The sequence below is a fragment of the Pseudochaenichthys georgianus genome, chromosome 9, assembly GCF_902827115.2.
Source record: "Pseudochaenichthys georgianus chromosome 9, fPseGeo1.2, whole genome shotgun sequence".
NCBI lineage: Eukaryota > Metazoa > Chordata > Actinopteri > Perciformes > Channichthyidae > Pseudochaenichthys > Pseudochaenichthys georgianus.
In genome coordinates, this window is record NC_047511.1 from 34,922,900 (window position 1) to 34,937,682 (window position 14,783).

Sequence of the window (14,783 nt, forward strand, 5' to 3'; positions counted from 1 at the left end):
TGTTTTGAGTTTTAGATAACAGTAAAAAAAAGTGGCTAAAACACAATCTGGTTCCACAGTAAGTGTTTATCTTTGCATATGACAAGATGGAAAAGAGTGAAAACAGAGAGCCTGCAGTCTTAATAACTCATGCTTAAATGTACTTGCATCACAGTGTTGTAGTTGTATATCTTCTTTGCATGCTGTGGGAGGCAATTATAGAACACAAAGCTTTCCTTTAATATACAAATATCATAGAAATGTCAATGGATATATTGTAAAAAGTGTATTTTGGTACTTCAAAAAGAACAATATAAATGAAATATAATATTATTATTATTAGGTACTGTTGTTTCCATGTGCACAGTGCATCTCCTCACTGCATTGCAAATGAAGATTTGCTAAGAAATACAGATGGATAAATAATAGAGTCAGAATCTTTCAAAAATAAGCCTACAGCAACATACCGTTTTCTTGTAATACAAGTTTGTTTGTTTGTAGCCTTTATTTAACCAGGTGAAGCCCCTTGAGATCAAAAGATCTCTTTTTCAAGGGTGACCTGCAAGTACTTTTTTCCCCATTTACATATGCTCTAAATACAACCACAAACATGTATCACTCAGTTTTTCTATTAGTTGTCAAGGTTCTTGGACTTGAGCAATGGGATAACCCGAGGTGGTTGCCCTGTGGTAAACTGATCAACTGAAAACATTGGCACAGCTGCAACACTTTGTATCGGCCTCAGCTTGGTAGAAAGAGTTGGAGGGTTGCATCTGAGAGGGCTTATTTCAACGGCTTGGCGATCCACGAGAGAAACTCCCTTTGCCAAAACCATTGTGTCCAGCCTCAGAGGCCCAGAGGAGACCATCCTTTCCTTTCCTTGTGGAGGCAGTTTCTTCAGCCAGACGTCTGCCTCATTTCTCCCCTTTGCTGGCTGATCCTTGGAACGGTTTAGTTGCTCACTCTGCTGCTTGACATATCTTGGTTCATGTTTGGATAGCCCACTTGTTTTGTTGCTGTTGGGTTTTTTATGGTTGTCGTCAATAAGCTCATACTGAGGAAAGATGCAGTGTCGAGGCAGGCTGGATGGATCAAGTTTTGTTGTTGGTTGCTTGTTATTATGCTGATATAATGATTCAGTCGAGTAGTTACAAACAGAATGTGTCCGGTCTTCACGCTCTTTACCCATTTCTTTCCCCCCTGCAGAATAGGGCAGGGGTGGCAGTAACTTGCCCGCAACAGGTTTAGGAGTCAAATGAACCTGCTGCTTTTTCTTTAGATCAATTTTTGGTGGGGGGCGAGGACTAAGCACTTTGTTAATGACAGCTTTTCTGGGAGTTGTTTCTTTTTTAGATTGCTTTAGCAAGATGTTTGTTTGGGCCATAACATTACACACCTGGTTGACTTTTGGCTCTGTTTGTGCTGGAATCTGGTCAATGTCAGCCTCCTGTTAGAAACAAATAAAGAGATATAGATTTACAACATAATCTGTGGTGAGGCAGGGGGATGTTCGAGGGGTAGCACTTACGATTGGCACACATCCTTGAACCCAGGCATCTAGGGTTGCTGGCAAAGGCTCTGAGTCTTCTGTTCTCAATGATTCCTCTGATTCTTCTCCACCATCTGGGCACATTTGCCTCTCCAGAATATTGGTGAGGTAGCTCTTGGCCCAGGATGCAGTGAAAGGTACTAGCTTAAGGGCAAAATGCAACATCATAAATACTAAATGTATGTGTGGATGAAATTGATGACAACACAATCAATATTTTCATTGGTCTGTCCATTGGTTTAGCTCAGTAGGCAGACGTTCACATTTTTGGGTAATCAAAATACACATTTCACTTTTACCTGTCTTTCAATGTCCACTTTCAAACAGCCTTCCATGACCTTGCTCATCAGCTCTTCCATGATTGTATCCACTGTCTCATCTGTGTGCTCCTTGCTCAACATGTCCATCAATTTGGACTGAGCTGGAGTTAGAGGTGGCAAACAGCCTTCCATGGCTTTGCTCTTCAGCTCTTCCATGCCTTCTGCCACTGTCTCATCTGCATCCTTTTTGCTCAACGTGTCCGTCAATTGGGACTGAGCTGGAGGTGGAGTTAATGGAGGTGTGTTCACTTGGATAGACTGCTTAGGCGTTCGCTTATCAGCGGACTTGGCTGCAGAGCGGGGCATTGTGTCTCAGACGCTGGTGTGAAACATGAAACACAAATTATGGGGAAAAACAACTTTGAAGAGAAAATCAAAAACCCAATATCTTATAGTTTAGTATATATTTATTTGGGAAAAAATCAACAAATTAAGAACATCAGTTGGCATGTTGCAGTGAAATGTCAGATGGTAGGCATTAGCGCCATCTGGTGGTGTTAAACAGGCAGACAGGTTTCATTTCATCTTGGGAACTTTGATGTCAAATATAATACCATCAATCATTACAGAACTGTATTTGCATAGCAATACAATGCTCCTGATTACAAATCAATAATTCGGTGCATTTTAAATCCTAAAACAAATGTGGACAACAATGTGTGAGAGCCACAAACTAAAGATATCTTCTAAGTAAATACTAGCTTGTGTAGTTCATTTTTGTGAAATGTTTTACAGTCCTTCCCCGTTTATGTCAACAAAATCTTAATCGTCATGTCAAATATGTTGAACATTTCTTAATACTATTTATTTAATTATTTATCAAAAATAAGTCATACATAATCAAGCTAGCTAAAATTGTTGTCAGTTAGTTCAGTCAGAGCTGATAGTAGCCTACTAGTGTGGGCTGTAAAGTGTTATTGTATTTAAGGTAAGCTATTGATAGCCACACGGTTAAAATGCATAATAATACATAAGTTACTGCTTGCGAATAATCAACATTATAACGTTACGATGCGAGGTTTATTTAGTAACTTACCATACGCTCTTCTTTTTTATACCCCTTTTCTGTGTAGTGTACGGTTGCTCGGCAACCGAGGACGCACTGATGACGTTTTACGTAGAGCTGGCGTTGTATCTATGGCTGCGGACGACGCGGAGGTAATCTGTTGCTTTCAAGAAGAGGTAGAAAAGTACTTCGTTTATGGCAACTTTATGTAATGGTGAATTAAAACAGATCCAACAAATGCTGGATCAACTGTAACGTAATCTAAAAGGAAGGGTAAGTGCAGCACAGAAAGCAAACGGTGTCCTTTAACTGCGATGTTTTGTATCGCTTTTAGCTAACATAGGTTAGCTTGCTGCTAATGATAAGTGCTTAGTGTCATCTATGCTTAGTGCTGCCAATTGCTACAAACAACGCTGTGTTTTAACTGAAACTTCTTATCAAATTAAACCAGAATGTGATCCCCTTTTTTATTATTCTGTTAGATTTACAACGGATCGTCTCCTCATTTGTTTAAACTGAGCTGCTAAGAGAAGTAAGTGCAATGTATCACAAAGAGAAGAGCATCCAGATCAAAAACAGCGCATCAGCGCTGTACAACAACCTCGGCGTGCTGCGCATTGCCCCGAGGAGCCTCACCTACTTCACGGTGGTCCATGCTAACGTGGTGAACATGGTCAGCGCGTCCTGGGACGGCCTCAACTATTCTCACCGTCAGCTGCAGTCCAAGGAGCCAAATGTCGCCACAAGCACATCGCTCATCATGCAGGTCAGCAGCTCCCCATGCAACATCTGCAGCGAGAGATCATAACAAGGAATTGATACCCCATTTGTATAGTTCCTCAATTTGAGGGGAGAGAAATTGATGGCTAAATTAGGGCACCACATATATCTGCAGACTGATACACATTCAGGGAAACACTGGCCCTAACAAAGTATTCTTTGTCGTCTATGTATATTTAAGGTATTGCTCTACTGCATGTCCTAAAGTTAGAGAACTATGTGTAAAGAGGGCAGATCATCTTGGACTGTTTGCAATTAGGGATCCATGCATTGCACCCTCAATGTGAAATCTCTGAAATACATTATTCAATAAGTTGCTGGCAAAGATAACAATATGTATTTTTTTAACATTGGCTCATTTTGTATTTTGCTCTGGCATATTATGCATCATAAACAAAAACGAATGAACAAATCCTGTGTTTTCTTGTTTTCAGGCTGCATTTTGTGCTCTGCCCTCTCGTGATCTGCTGGTGGTGACCTCTCAGAAAGGCATCCAGGTGAGTTTTGCTTTCTCTGCGTTCATTGGCAGCCTCTATGTCTGAACTGAAGTCTGTCATTGAGTGTGTTTTTTAGTATTTATGTATGTGTTTTACATCCTTTTATTTGCCTATACATCCATTTTTATAGATTTATGAATCTGATGGCTCCACCATGGTGTATTGGCATGCACTGGATACTCCGGATACACCTACAGGTACATTTAATCTAAACTGTGGATTTGGAACAGATGCAGGCACTCAGAGTCTCAACTATTTGCATTAACACTTTGTAAAGATTCAATAAATATGATGCAGTTTAATAGTGTGAGATACTGTATAATACAATAGAATATAAACAAAGATACTTTTTGTTCCGTGGAAATGTGTCAGTGTACGTGAACCATCCTCACAACACAAACATAATTAAAAACATCATTGGAAGGACCTGATTATTATAATCAAATTAACATTTTCCAGACATCTACACCTACCTAATTATATCTAAACAAGCACAAATGGGAGGATCTGCTTGTCAGGTGTACTTATTGATACCACTGATTACACATCTACACATGTGTTCATGTATGCATAGTTGTGCAATCACACATTCACGTGTGGGATAAAAAGCATTAATCCAGAACTGAATTGTATTCCAGATCAGGCCGTGTTTGCTCGGGGGATATCAGCAGTGGGGAAGAGTTATATATGTGTTGGTAAGTAACAGAAATGGAAGTCATTGTTTTGCAAGTCACAAGTATGTCTCAAGTATTTGACCTCCTGTACCATGCCAAATCCCAAGTCAAGACTGACTGGTCTTAAGTCAAGTCCCAAGTCCTAAACTAAACTATGTTCTATCCTAAACGGGTCAAAATGTGCTCTTTAACAAATGTAATGCAATTTCCGACAAGCAGGTTTTGCATATTGCAGTCTGTTTTTGTTTAACAAAAACTTCTTGTACACAAACTTATCTTACACAAATGTATCTTTAGTATTTTCTTCTCCGTGGGGCTCAGTAAAGTAACGTTGGTTCTTAAGGTTTATTTTTACAACTTCATTGGATGCTGTTGAATTTGTTCAAGCTAAGAGGAGCTGGGGAATTAAGTCGCAACTTGTTGAGAATAAGCAGTGAAAACATGAAATGAGTGAAAGTGTAAACTATGACATTTGATATTTGGGCTTGGGAATCTCAAGTATTTCCATATCAAAGGGCTCAAGTAATCAAATGTGTGACTCTGAGTCCAAGTCAAGTTACTCAAGTTTACACTGCTGTTTTGTACTTAGTGAACAATATTTATATGGTATATTCAAATACAGGGCCAACTCTCCATCGTCTCTTTCACTGTCTCTAGGCGATTCATCTGGTTCAATTCTAGTATTTGATGTTCCCAGTAAAGGCAGTAATATTACTCTGTCAGACGTCCTGAAGGGTCACAAGAAGTCCATCACTGACATTGCCTCGGAGTGCTCAGGCAGCCAGGTATGGTGTGTGTGCTAGTTCTTTGTCTATCTAAACCTATGTTGAATTGGAATATCTCTAACTTGTCCATGATTGAAAGACATACAATACATACACATTAATAATTTACCTGTTTTAATACATGATCCTATCAATTCTGTTGCTGCCTTTGTTGCCTCAGGATTGCATAGCTGATCTCATCAGTGCGGATGATGGGGGAAACCTGTGTGTGTGGAAGTCCGGGGAGGAATTTCAGCGGTTCAACAACATCCCTGGCTTTGAGTAAGAACTTGCATAATAATGGATGTCTTTTGAGTGGTAAAATATCGAGCTTTGATAATGAGATCCATGGTAAAATTCCATCATCACTCGTGCATTGCATTGTTTTATTTATCTACTCCACATTATGTTCGGTTGCACTGCCCATTATTCCTTATTAATTTTCCCTCCTGGCTCTAATCTAATGTCCATGATCTTTTCCCTGAACTCCCTAATTGCAACCATCAACCTCACTGCTTTCAGTATAAGCTGCACATCGGTCAAGTTATGGAAAGGTACAGCCGTGGCAGGTTATGGCACAGGTCAGATTCGTCTCTATGAAGCAGTGACGGGAATCCTGCATGCTGAGGTCAATGCCCACGCTCGCTGGATATACTCACTGGACATTGCACCTTTTTCTGGGCTGGTGAGTTGTATAAATCAAATGGATATAGAGTTGTTTATAGAGATAACAAGAACAAGTTGTTATGATTTTTAGATGTTCTAGTTAAAATGAATAATTACTTAAATGACCAACATTATTTAGATCTTAAGCTCTTAAGGTGTTTGGGCATATCTCATACATTTTTCTTTTTCTTTAGCTTCTGTCTGCTGCTGAGGACTCTCTGGTCAGGGTCTGGCACCTGTCAATCAAACCAGAGTCCCTAAGTGTGGAGGTAACTGGACTTGACACAAAATACAAAACTTGTTTGTTTTAATACATTCACAATCAAGGCATACTTTTCTAGTGAATTCCTCCACGTTTAAACAAAACGTACTCTCAAAGCAACCCTAACTGTGTGTTTTCCTCATTTCCTTTTAGGTTGCCCATTTGCACAATGAGTGTGTGACAGACACACAAATCTGTGGTGCCAAGTTCTGTGACGGCGATGGTCACGCCTTTGCAGTGACAGGGTATGACCTGAGTGAGATTATTCGCTACACCCAGTCATAGGAATTTGCTCTAGTTGACGTATATGAATGTGTATTTGGTAAATTGGAGAATTTTCTGAAAGAAATCATGAACTCAAAGAAACAGAGTCATAAGTGGCCAGCTTAAGGTCATGGTGGCATTCTGCAAGGATCATGGGAAAATCATTACATGTTACATGCTATTTTTGTCTTTAAATGTAGGAAGAAAATGTACCTATTACAGAATAATTCAAAAGTAATGTGTATAAAAAGTACACGTATGTACATGTATGTACATGTAGCTTTAACATTTATAAATATTATATTATTCTTTCTGACAAAATGTATGTTTTAAACATTTTTAAACATTTTTATAAAAAAAAAAACCCTGTATCTTGGTAATTCCGCACTTCACAAATCCACCAATAGATGGAGCTATTAAAGTGGACTATCTAAAAAACCATAACATTGTGATTTTATTTTGTGTGCGGCCCCACAGGCCCCTCATGCCCAGTAGAGCACTTCGCACAGGGAGGGCATTTGTTTTTTTGTCTCTCTCTTTCTCTATGCAACATCTCTTCTCTTCCAGGCATGTTCAAAGACATGTGGCAGACTTTCAATGTATAACTAGATTTGTTTTCAATGTATTCACTTTTTTCTCCATTATTGTAATTTACTGTTATAGGGCAAGACATCTACATACACGGGAAAAGTGAAACACATTTCCAACCATGCCTATGAGATCTCTATGATGTATACGTTCACCTTGCTTTCTTGTTATGTTTCCTACAAAAAGACATGAAGAACTAGAACACATTTTCTTCAGCCAAAAGCAATCTACTTACTAACATAATCAATTTTTCAGAATGACTCTGCAGAACCAACTCAAGACACAACATCCCAAAGTACACCCGATATATTGTTTTGTAGGATCTGTTAAAACAAGCTAAAAATGCCTTCACATTCAATTGCCATCTCAGCTTTAAAACCTGGTCTTGTTCATCACAGATCATGGGAATTTTTTAAAAGTTCACATCAGGCAACCAAATAATCCCACCAACCTTATCGTGACAAGATAAGAACGAATTAGGTCAGCGAGGAATTGCGTGCTGTTAGTCAGTTTATGGCAACGCGTATAGAATCCTACGGTACTAGTGTTATCTGGTTTGCAGCCAACACCGGTCGCATAACATCAACTGACAAGACTGTTTTGAACCCACACACAAGGCATGTGATGTTACTCAAATGAAGTAGGTACCAACTGACAGTCAGGTAATGCTGATGGCTCGACACCAGTAACATGAAAACACAAACTCGTCATGAAATCAAACATTTTCAGAATGTTGTGTCATGCTTCCCAGCTGCCTGGAATGGGGTAACTAACTATACTGGCTGGAGAGTGTCAATGGAGAACTAAGCTATCGATATTCGGTCACAAATGACACACACACTTAGATTACATAACTAACTGGAACAGAAGAAAGGGAGGGAACGGTTCGTCAAAAGTGATACATGGAATAAGCAAAGGATTTAAAAAAGCAGAGAAGAGTATACAACTTGTAATAGAAAGGGTTGAGAGTATAGAGACATGGAATATGACTTCACGTTTCACAAAAAAACGTGGATACAAACAACAGCAGTGATTTATTTCTTGTTAAGTAAGTCAATAGTTCTGTTCAACGCTCTAGTCCCATGCACAGCCCTGGGGCCGCTCATGCTGTGTTGCTACAACACTTGTCAATAGTCAGATCTTAGGTGATACACACAGCTGAGCACACAATGTTGGGGAGATCAGAGCTCAACATCAACTGTTCTCAGATATGATGTGATTCTACTGTGTATTCATGTGTGTGTACGTGCAGGTGTGTCAAGAATCAATAGTAGTAAAGTAACATTCTTCTCTAGTCATATTCCCCAGTAGATACTTATACTCTATTAATGTGAAGCGCAAGTCAAACATTTATTTTGCAAGGTCGTCAGACGTGTCTTTCTTCTATACATCAAAGATAAACACACTGCTCACAATATGAATAGGACACAGTGTGTTGTCATTATGGCATGTTTATTGGACTGGCTTTTTTTTCAGCTGTCCAGCTATTAAGAAGTGACGAAGTTTCCCATTCTTATTAAATATAGTTAATTGACCGACAAGACAAGCTAGTCCAGCGCACAACTGTACATTCAGTATCGACCAAGCCCAGTCTGCCTTACCCAGGTTACAATACAAACACATCCACCAATGGCAGTTATGATCTTATGCTTTAGTGGGTGTTGTAGGCATCTGTATGTGAAACCACAGCATGCATTTTTGTGTTTCTTCATTATTGTGGTGGAGAAAGAGCATTTTATCCCAGGCCCAGACAGCCTTGTGGCAGCTGCCTAGGCCTGTGCTGCTAAGCCTACGGGGACTGAGCCTCACCGGGGGGGATGAAGAGTCTAAAGCCTCTCCAGCCTGCTGCCACAGACAGCCCAGCTCTCTGATGAAGCAAGCACCAAACCAGCCCCTGTAAACATGCTGTATAAATAGATATTTAATTTTAAACACATTGAAATGGAAAGGGAAGAGTGGTACTACACACTGACGGAGCTGAAAGGCTGTCAATGCTGACTGACAGATGAGCAGACAAACCACAAATAGGTCAAATTACAATCACAGTTGATCAGAAAATATCTTTATATGGTTAAGTTTATTTATACAGTATAGCACGTTTTCCGACACAGAGGCAATCATGGTATAATATGCCAGGATTGCAGCAAGGTGAACATTGCTTGTAAATGCTGTTGTTGAAAACATTGAACATGTACAGTACTAATATCTTCACTTTATGTGTTGCATAGGACTTTTTGAATGTCTGTATTTTTTCTGCTACCTCCACGACCCGACCACGGATAAGCGGGAGAAGATGGATGGATGGATGTATTTTTTCCACTGGCTGGAATAACTCAGTAGCATTGACAATCTGGTACTGTATTGTAAAATAACCAACAGCTGGTATTATAGGCTTCATTAAATCCTTATTCTTCTGGAAACATTTGATAAATCTTTAATTATTTTAAGTTGATATGGGGAACTTGTTAGCAAACTACTGTTTATTACAGATCTAGTGGAGCAACATTATTGTTTAACTGGAGTTGGGTTTCTGGCCATCTGGCAAATATGTCCAATTATCATTCTCTTTGGCTCTGTTTTGGCTCTCTTTCAATCTCTGAGGGAAATATTGGGTTATTTGGCTGCTAAATGCTCCATTATATTATTTTAACAGGAGGTTGAGAGTGAGGCGTTAGTACTTTTATGCTCAAGCTGCAGCAAAGAATGGCATTGTTAGACCAATATAGTTACAGACAATTTACTCAACAAATTGGCTCAGACTTGCTTTAAAGCTCTGTCAGCTAAGTTGACTTGCAGATCTACGTTAGAGTTCTTGAAAGGTTCGTCACTTTGAGCCACCCTGTAAATATTGTCTTATTGTTTCACACTGTGATTTTATTTTGCTACAATACAAATATGGATTAGGTACTTTAAATCATAGTTTTGCTCATTTAAACTGTTGTAATTGCAGCCAACCTTGATATATTTTTTAGCAGTTAAGGATGGTTACATACAATTGTTCTCTTCATATCAACTTTAATTATTCTGTGCTACTGACTGGTTTGCAGGATGACAGGGCAGATGGAACCGGTTAAGGAGAAGAAAAAGAGGGCGTGTAAATAACTACGATTTCGTAATGGTTATAATGATAATTGGAATGTGGAGTGACTAAAGAGGCCTGACTACGTGGGCAGCTCACCCTGTCTGCAAACATGCACAAATTACTGAAATGAGATAATAGTAGTTTAGCTCTGTGTCAATACTACAAACTGCCTCATACTTAATCCATGCCAACCCACTGCCGCAGCCACAGCTCCTGTACATCATTAAGCTGTACCATGGAAAACCATACCCACACATGTCATGGCAGGACAATCCACCCTTCCTGTTGCGAAAAGGGCCTCTGATATAGGGGCACTACTGTATGTTGAGACATTTTGCCCCAAATCAGTACTATTGACTGACTCACTGTTTGCAAAAGCTCTCTGGAGAATCGGCTCATGAGAAAACACGTTAAGGCTCATCTGATGAAAGAAAGATAAGGGTCCATTCATTATGATGACAGATTTGCTTGGTAGTTGAAAGACTTGTTAAAATCATTGACTCTTTCATTTTTGGTTTCCAACAAGAAAAGTCTTAAAAGTTGTGAATACAGGGGTAAGTCAACACTGACCATTTAGCTGACCACCCGCCAACACTAACATACCCCCAGTAACGTCATGTAAAAGGCATGGGTAGGTATTGGGACTTGAGTGCATCAGATTGAAGTAAAATATACATGATCAGAGCCATCTGCACAAGGCATAGTTGCCTAGCACTGGGCACTGTTTGGATTGTCTGACGTTGATGTGCTGACGGTGAAGTGTGTGTCCTTGTGTGCGTGTGTGTGTATGCACGTATTTGTGTGCGCTTGTGTGTGTTTGTGTTCATGTATATTTATATGTGTATGTGGCCATATGTGCAGATGGCCTCAGTAAGATCATGATGAATGATTTATTTTCTTGACAGTCTTCCAAAGAAATTCAGCCCTGTCTGGGATTTGAATCAGTATGTCAGTCAGTGCACACTAATGTGTGTGTTCTTGTGCAAATGTTTAGTTTGAAAGGATATTCATTGTTTTATAATTCATAATATGAACACTGATAATTTGTGTTTAATGTTTATCATCAAAATAACATTTCATTGTGAGACAAAACTAGACTGACATGCTTTGTGTTGATTATTCCACTAGAGTAAATCATATAAATAATATAATATAATTTGATATAATATAATATAATATATCACTCTCATGGTAATACTCTACCAAACTGAGCAAAATATGTTTTTTTCATTCCCATCAACTCTTTTTATCACACCTAAATACCCCTCTCATTACCTAACAGAGTTATTGAATCTCAAAATAGAGTCACAGTAATAACAACAGCAATATCCTGGCAACCCATATCGGCGTGCTCTGTCAGTGAGCCTGCTAATAGGGTTAATGTGAAAGAGATGAATGGGTGTCTTCAGGGCACAACCTTCATTTGAAATACATAAACATTTCCGTCAAGAGTGTGTTCGTCGTTTCCTGCATGGGCTCATGCAGATGAACAGAGTAAGAGAGATGCAGGGTTTATGAGTGGACCAACAGGGCATTCACCTCAGTGAACACGCACCATTTCTCATTGGCAGCCATGGAGAAAGCCCAGGCAAACTTACACTGCAGAAACAACATATAGAAGTTATCTGTTATTCATCAATAGAAAGAGATACGCAACAAATAGTCATTTTTATTTATTTCATCGTCAAGATCAATTATCTATCTATCTAAATATTTGGAAAATCACTAAAATCGCTTTTGGATGGTTATTTTTTAATGCAGGTGGAAAAGTAATTGATTTTTAATGTTAGCCTTAAAGCATCAACACAGAGAGGGCAGCTTCTTATAGCACCTGCTGTGTTTCCACAGAGGGTCTTCAGTTCAGCTCCAGTATGCATGTGTGTGAGAGCATCTGTGTGTTGGTGGTAGCATTGGAGTTCATTAGTAATCAAGACAGCATTTGTTCTGAGAAGTTGAGCTAATCTCATCTATGTAACTACAGTCCAAGGATGAGAGAGTATATTGTAGCAAAAATAGATCTAATTCATTCTTCAGAGATTGGCCAATGAAGCTCTAGTGGAATTACAAACATTGAATTGATCATTTGAGTAACTTTAACCATACCAGTGATATAGTTACTCAGCTCATTTCCACACATTCACACCTGACTGCATCCCAGTTGGAGCTTGAGGTAGTATTTTACGGTTAGACACTGTGTCGATAATCCATTATGATTCCATAACCTCTATACTAATTTGAGTTTTCCTGACTTTTCATACTTTCTTTTGCAATACATCTCAATTCTGACTGAAACATTTTATCATTAAGAATTTGGAACTGTAAGTTGCTAGTATGTAATGATATATCAATATAGCATACATTAAGTGAGATAATACTAATACTTGTAGTTATTAAGGGCTTAAACACACAAGTTATCATATCAGAGCAGATAAGATGGAGTGGCGCTGACCCCCTTGCCCAGCACATTCCCCAGCTGCTCTGTCACTCGGCATTACTGTGCATGCACCACCAACACACACAAATTAACTGTGTGCCCTCATATCCTTAAACAAGGATGACCCATATAACTAACTGGGCATGAACTTAAGACGTCGATGAGTGAGATATAAATGACACTTGAAAAGTGTTTTTCTTAGGTAACAGTAAACAAGATGTGAGTCTTGCCTCTGGTTCTGTTTTTTACATTAATCTGCCTTTCACAGTAAATAGCTTCAATAGATGACTGCAGTTCCTCTGAATAAGCTGATAAGAACAATGCTTGTGATGCGGGATCTTTCATCTTTTTTGATGAAGTGTAATATATGTATTCATATTTATAAGGCTAAGCACAAACAGGAGAAGATGGGAAGAAGGGGGATTATCATTGGTTTGATATATCTAAGTGGAAATCTGAAATCATGGACCAATCGTACACTGTCAGGATATAAAGCACCACGATACCAGGCATAGGATGCAGCTGCTGAGAAACGCCTGTCTTTTAGTTTAGTTCTATTTACTTAGTACCTGTCCCCTCCACCCATCTGGTGTCCGGCCCAAGCCAGGACATTGTAAATGATGTTTGGTAAATGGAGCAGAAGTACAAACACTGCAATCTGCCCATTTGTCCCGAGACCGGACCGCCGTGAAAAATGCAGTGACCCACACACATTTCCATTTAGGCCAGTCACTCGAACACTACATGCCTCTGTGAATGGAGGGAGAGGAAAAGAGAGAGAAGTTTGCTATGATAGGAAGTCTGGCGAAGTTGTTGGCCAAGACTTTGAATAACAATATTATCAGTGTCTGTTCTTGTATTTGTCATTAGAGCAATGACAATGGCAAAGACCTTACCACTTCATGAATATAAAGCCTTCTGGGTTGAAAAACGAGAACGACCACAACAAATAATCTGGAAAGAAAGTCAGGAGGAAATAGAGAGAGAGAGAGAGAGAGAGAGAGAGAGAGAGAGAGTTTGTCTGAAAAACACAACCACTGAAAGTCAGGGCAGAGGTAGCTGTGCTCATCCCTGTTTCCATGGTGACCCGAATGTGCTGTCAGTGCAGTGACGCCAGTTAGAAGCATTGCGTTGCGGCCGTGCTGACATGAGTCACACGTGCCAATGCCCAGCTGACAGCACTGAGCATACGCCAGCATCTATTCATAGCAGCTAAGTGACACTGGAGAGGGACACAGGCCGCCTGGAGGGTGGACCAAATATCCAGGTGCCCAAAACTAGGTGGGCACCTCTTAATGGAGGTGGAATGGTAAAGGTTATATCATCTTCTCTGATCTCTGTCCACACTGACAAAGTGACATCTGGCCTCTCTGTTACCTCAAAGCTGCCTGCTTTTATAAGGTCTCTAAACATATGCACATGCACAAAATGTGCGTATGTGCATGGAAAACATACCCACAAAGAGAGAAACTACACCATCCTGGTAGGATGATGAAGGGTCAAACAGTTTAGGGTTCAAGTTTGGCTTTATTTGGGTGTACTCACCAGGTAAGATGCAAAATAGCATATACTGTACAAATTGAGAACATACTGTGGTATGTTTGTGAGAACATGCTACAGGAAATATATCCGATAGAGAACCAATCCAGGAGCAATCACAGCAAGTAAGAAGGGTGTTGTAGTTTTGGGATAGGTTTTTTTCTCCCAAAACAGCCAGTTCCTACTAGAATAAATCACGAGTTTGTAGTTTATTCATTTCTAAGGACTCATCACTTCCTTTTCTCAGCAGAATCATGGGGTGAGGGACCTTTGTTGATTCTCTGTTATCTTGCTCACAGTCATTGCTATTTAACTTTAGTCACATTTCCTGTTTTGTACTGGGATGTCTTTAGTATTTGAGTTGAATTGTAATTAATTA

At 39.5% G+C, this 14,783-nt stretch overlaps 2 protein-coding genes across 4 annotated transcripts; one reads left to right on the forward strand and one right to left on the reverse strand.

The window, feature by feature from the left end:
- Positions 1 to 29: 29 nt before the first annotated feature.
- On the reverse strand, positions 30 to 2,945 carry LOC117452064 (uncharacterized protein C2orf81 homolog). 2 transcript variants are annotated; one of them, XM_034090510.2, is made up of 5 exons: positions 2,885 to 2,945; positions 1,828 to 2,167; positions 1,508 to 1,672; positions 1,376 to 1,426; positions 30 to 182 (listed from the first exon to the last, which is right to left on the reverse strand). In XM_034090510.2, exons 2-5 carry the CDS (start codon positions 2,152 to 2,154, stop codon positions 120 to 122), a joined length of 606 nt encoding a protein of 201 aa, XP_033946401.1. In that variant the 5' UTR covers positions 2,155 to 2,167; positions 2,885 to 2,945; the 3' UTR covers positions 30 to 119. The 2 variants fall into 2 exon arrangements, with proteins under 2 accessions (XP_033946401.1, XP_033946400.1); XM_034090509.2 differs by lacking the exon at positions 30 to 182 and having other exon boundaries at positions 189 to 1,426.
- A 2-nt stretch (positions 2,946 to 2,947) lies between these two features.
- On the forward strand, positions 2,948 to 7,182 carry wdr54 (WD repeat domain 54). Of its 2 annotated transcripts, none has more exons than XM_034090512.1 (10): positions 2,948 to 3,030; positions 3,337 to 3,620; positions 4,069 to 4,131; positions 4,262 to 4,328; positions 4,770 to 4,826; positions 5,463 to 5,590; positions 5,751 to 5,851; positions 6,092 to 6,254; positions 6,430 to 6,504; positions 6,651 to 7,182. In XM_034090512.1, exons 2-10 carry the CDS (start codon positions 3,396 to 3,398, stop codon positions 6,780 to 6,782), a joined length of 1,011 nt encoding a protein of 336 aa, XP_033946403.1. In that variant the 5' UTR covers positions 2,948 to 3,030; positions 3,337 to 3,395; the 3' UTR covers positions 6,783 to 7,182. The 2 variants fall into 2 exon arrangements, with proteins under 2 accessions (XP_033946403.1, XP_033946402.1); XM_034090511.2 differs by having other exon boundaries at positions 3,006 to 3,127.
- The last annotated feature ends 7,601 nt before the right edge of the window (positions 7,183 to 14,783 follow it).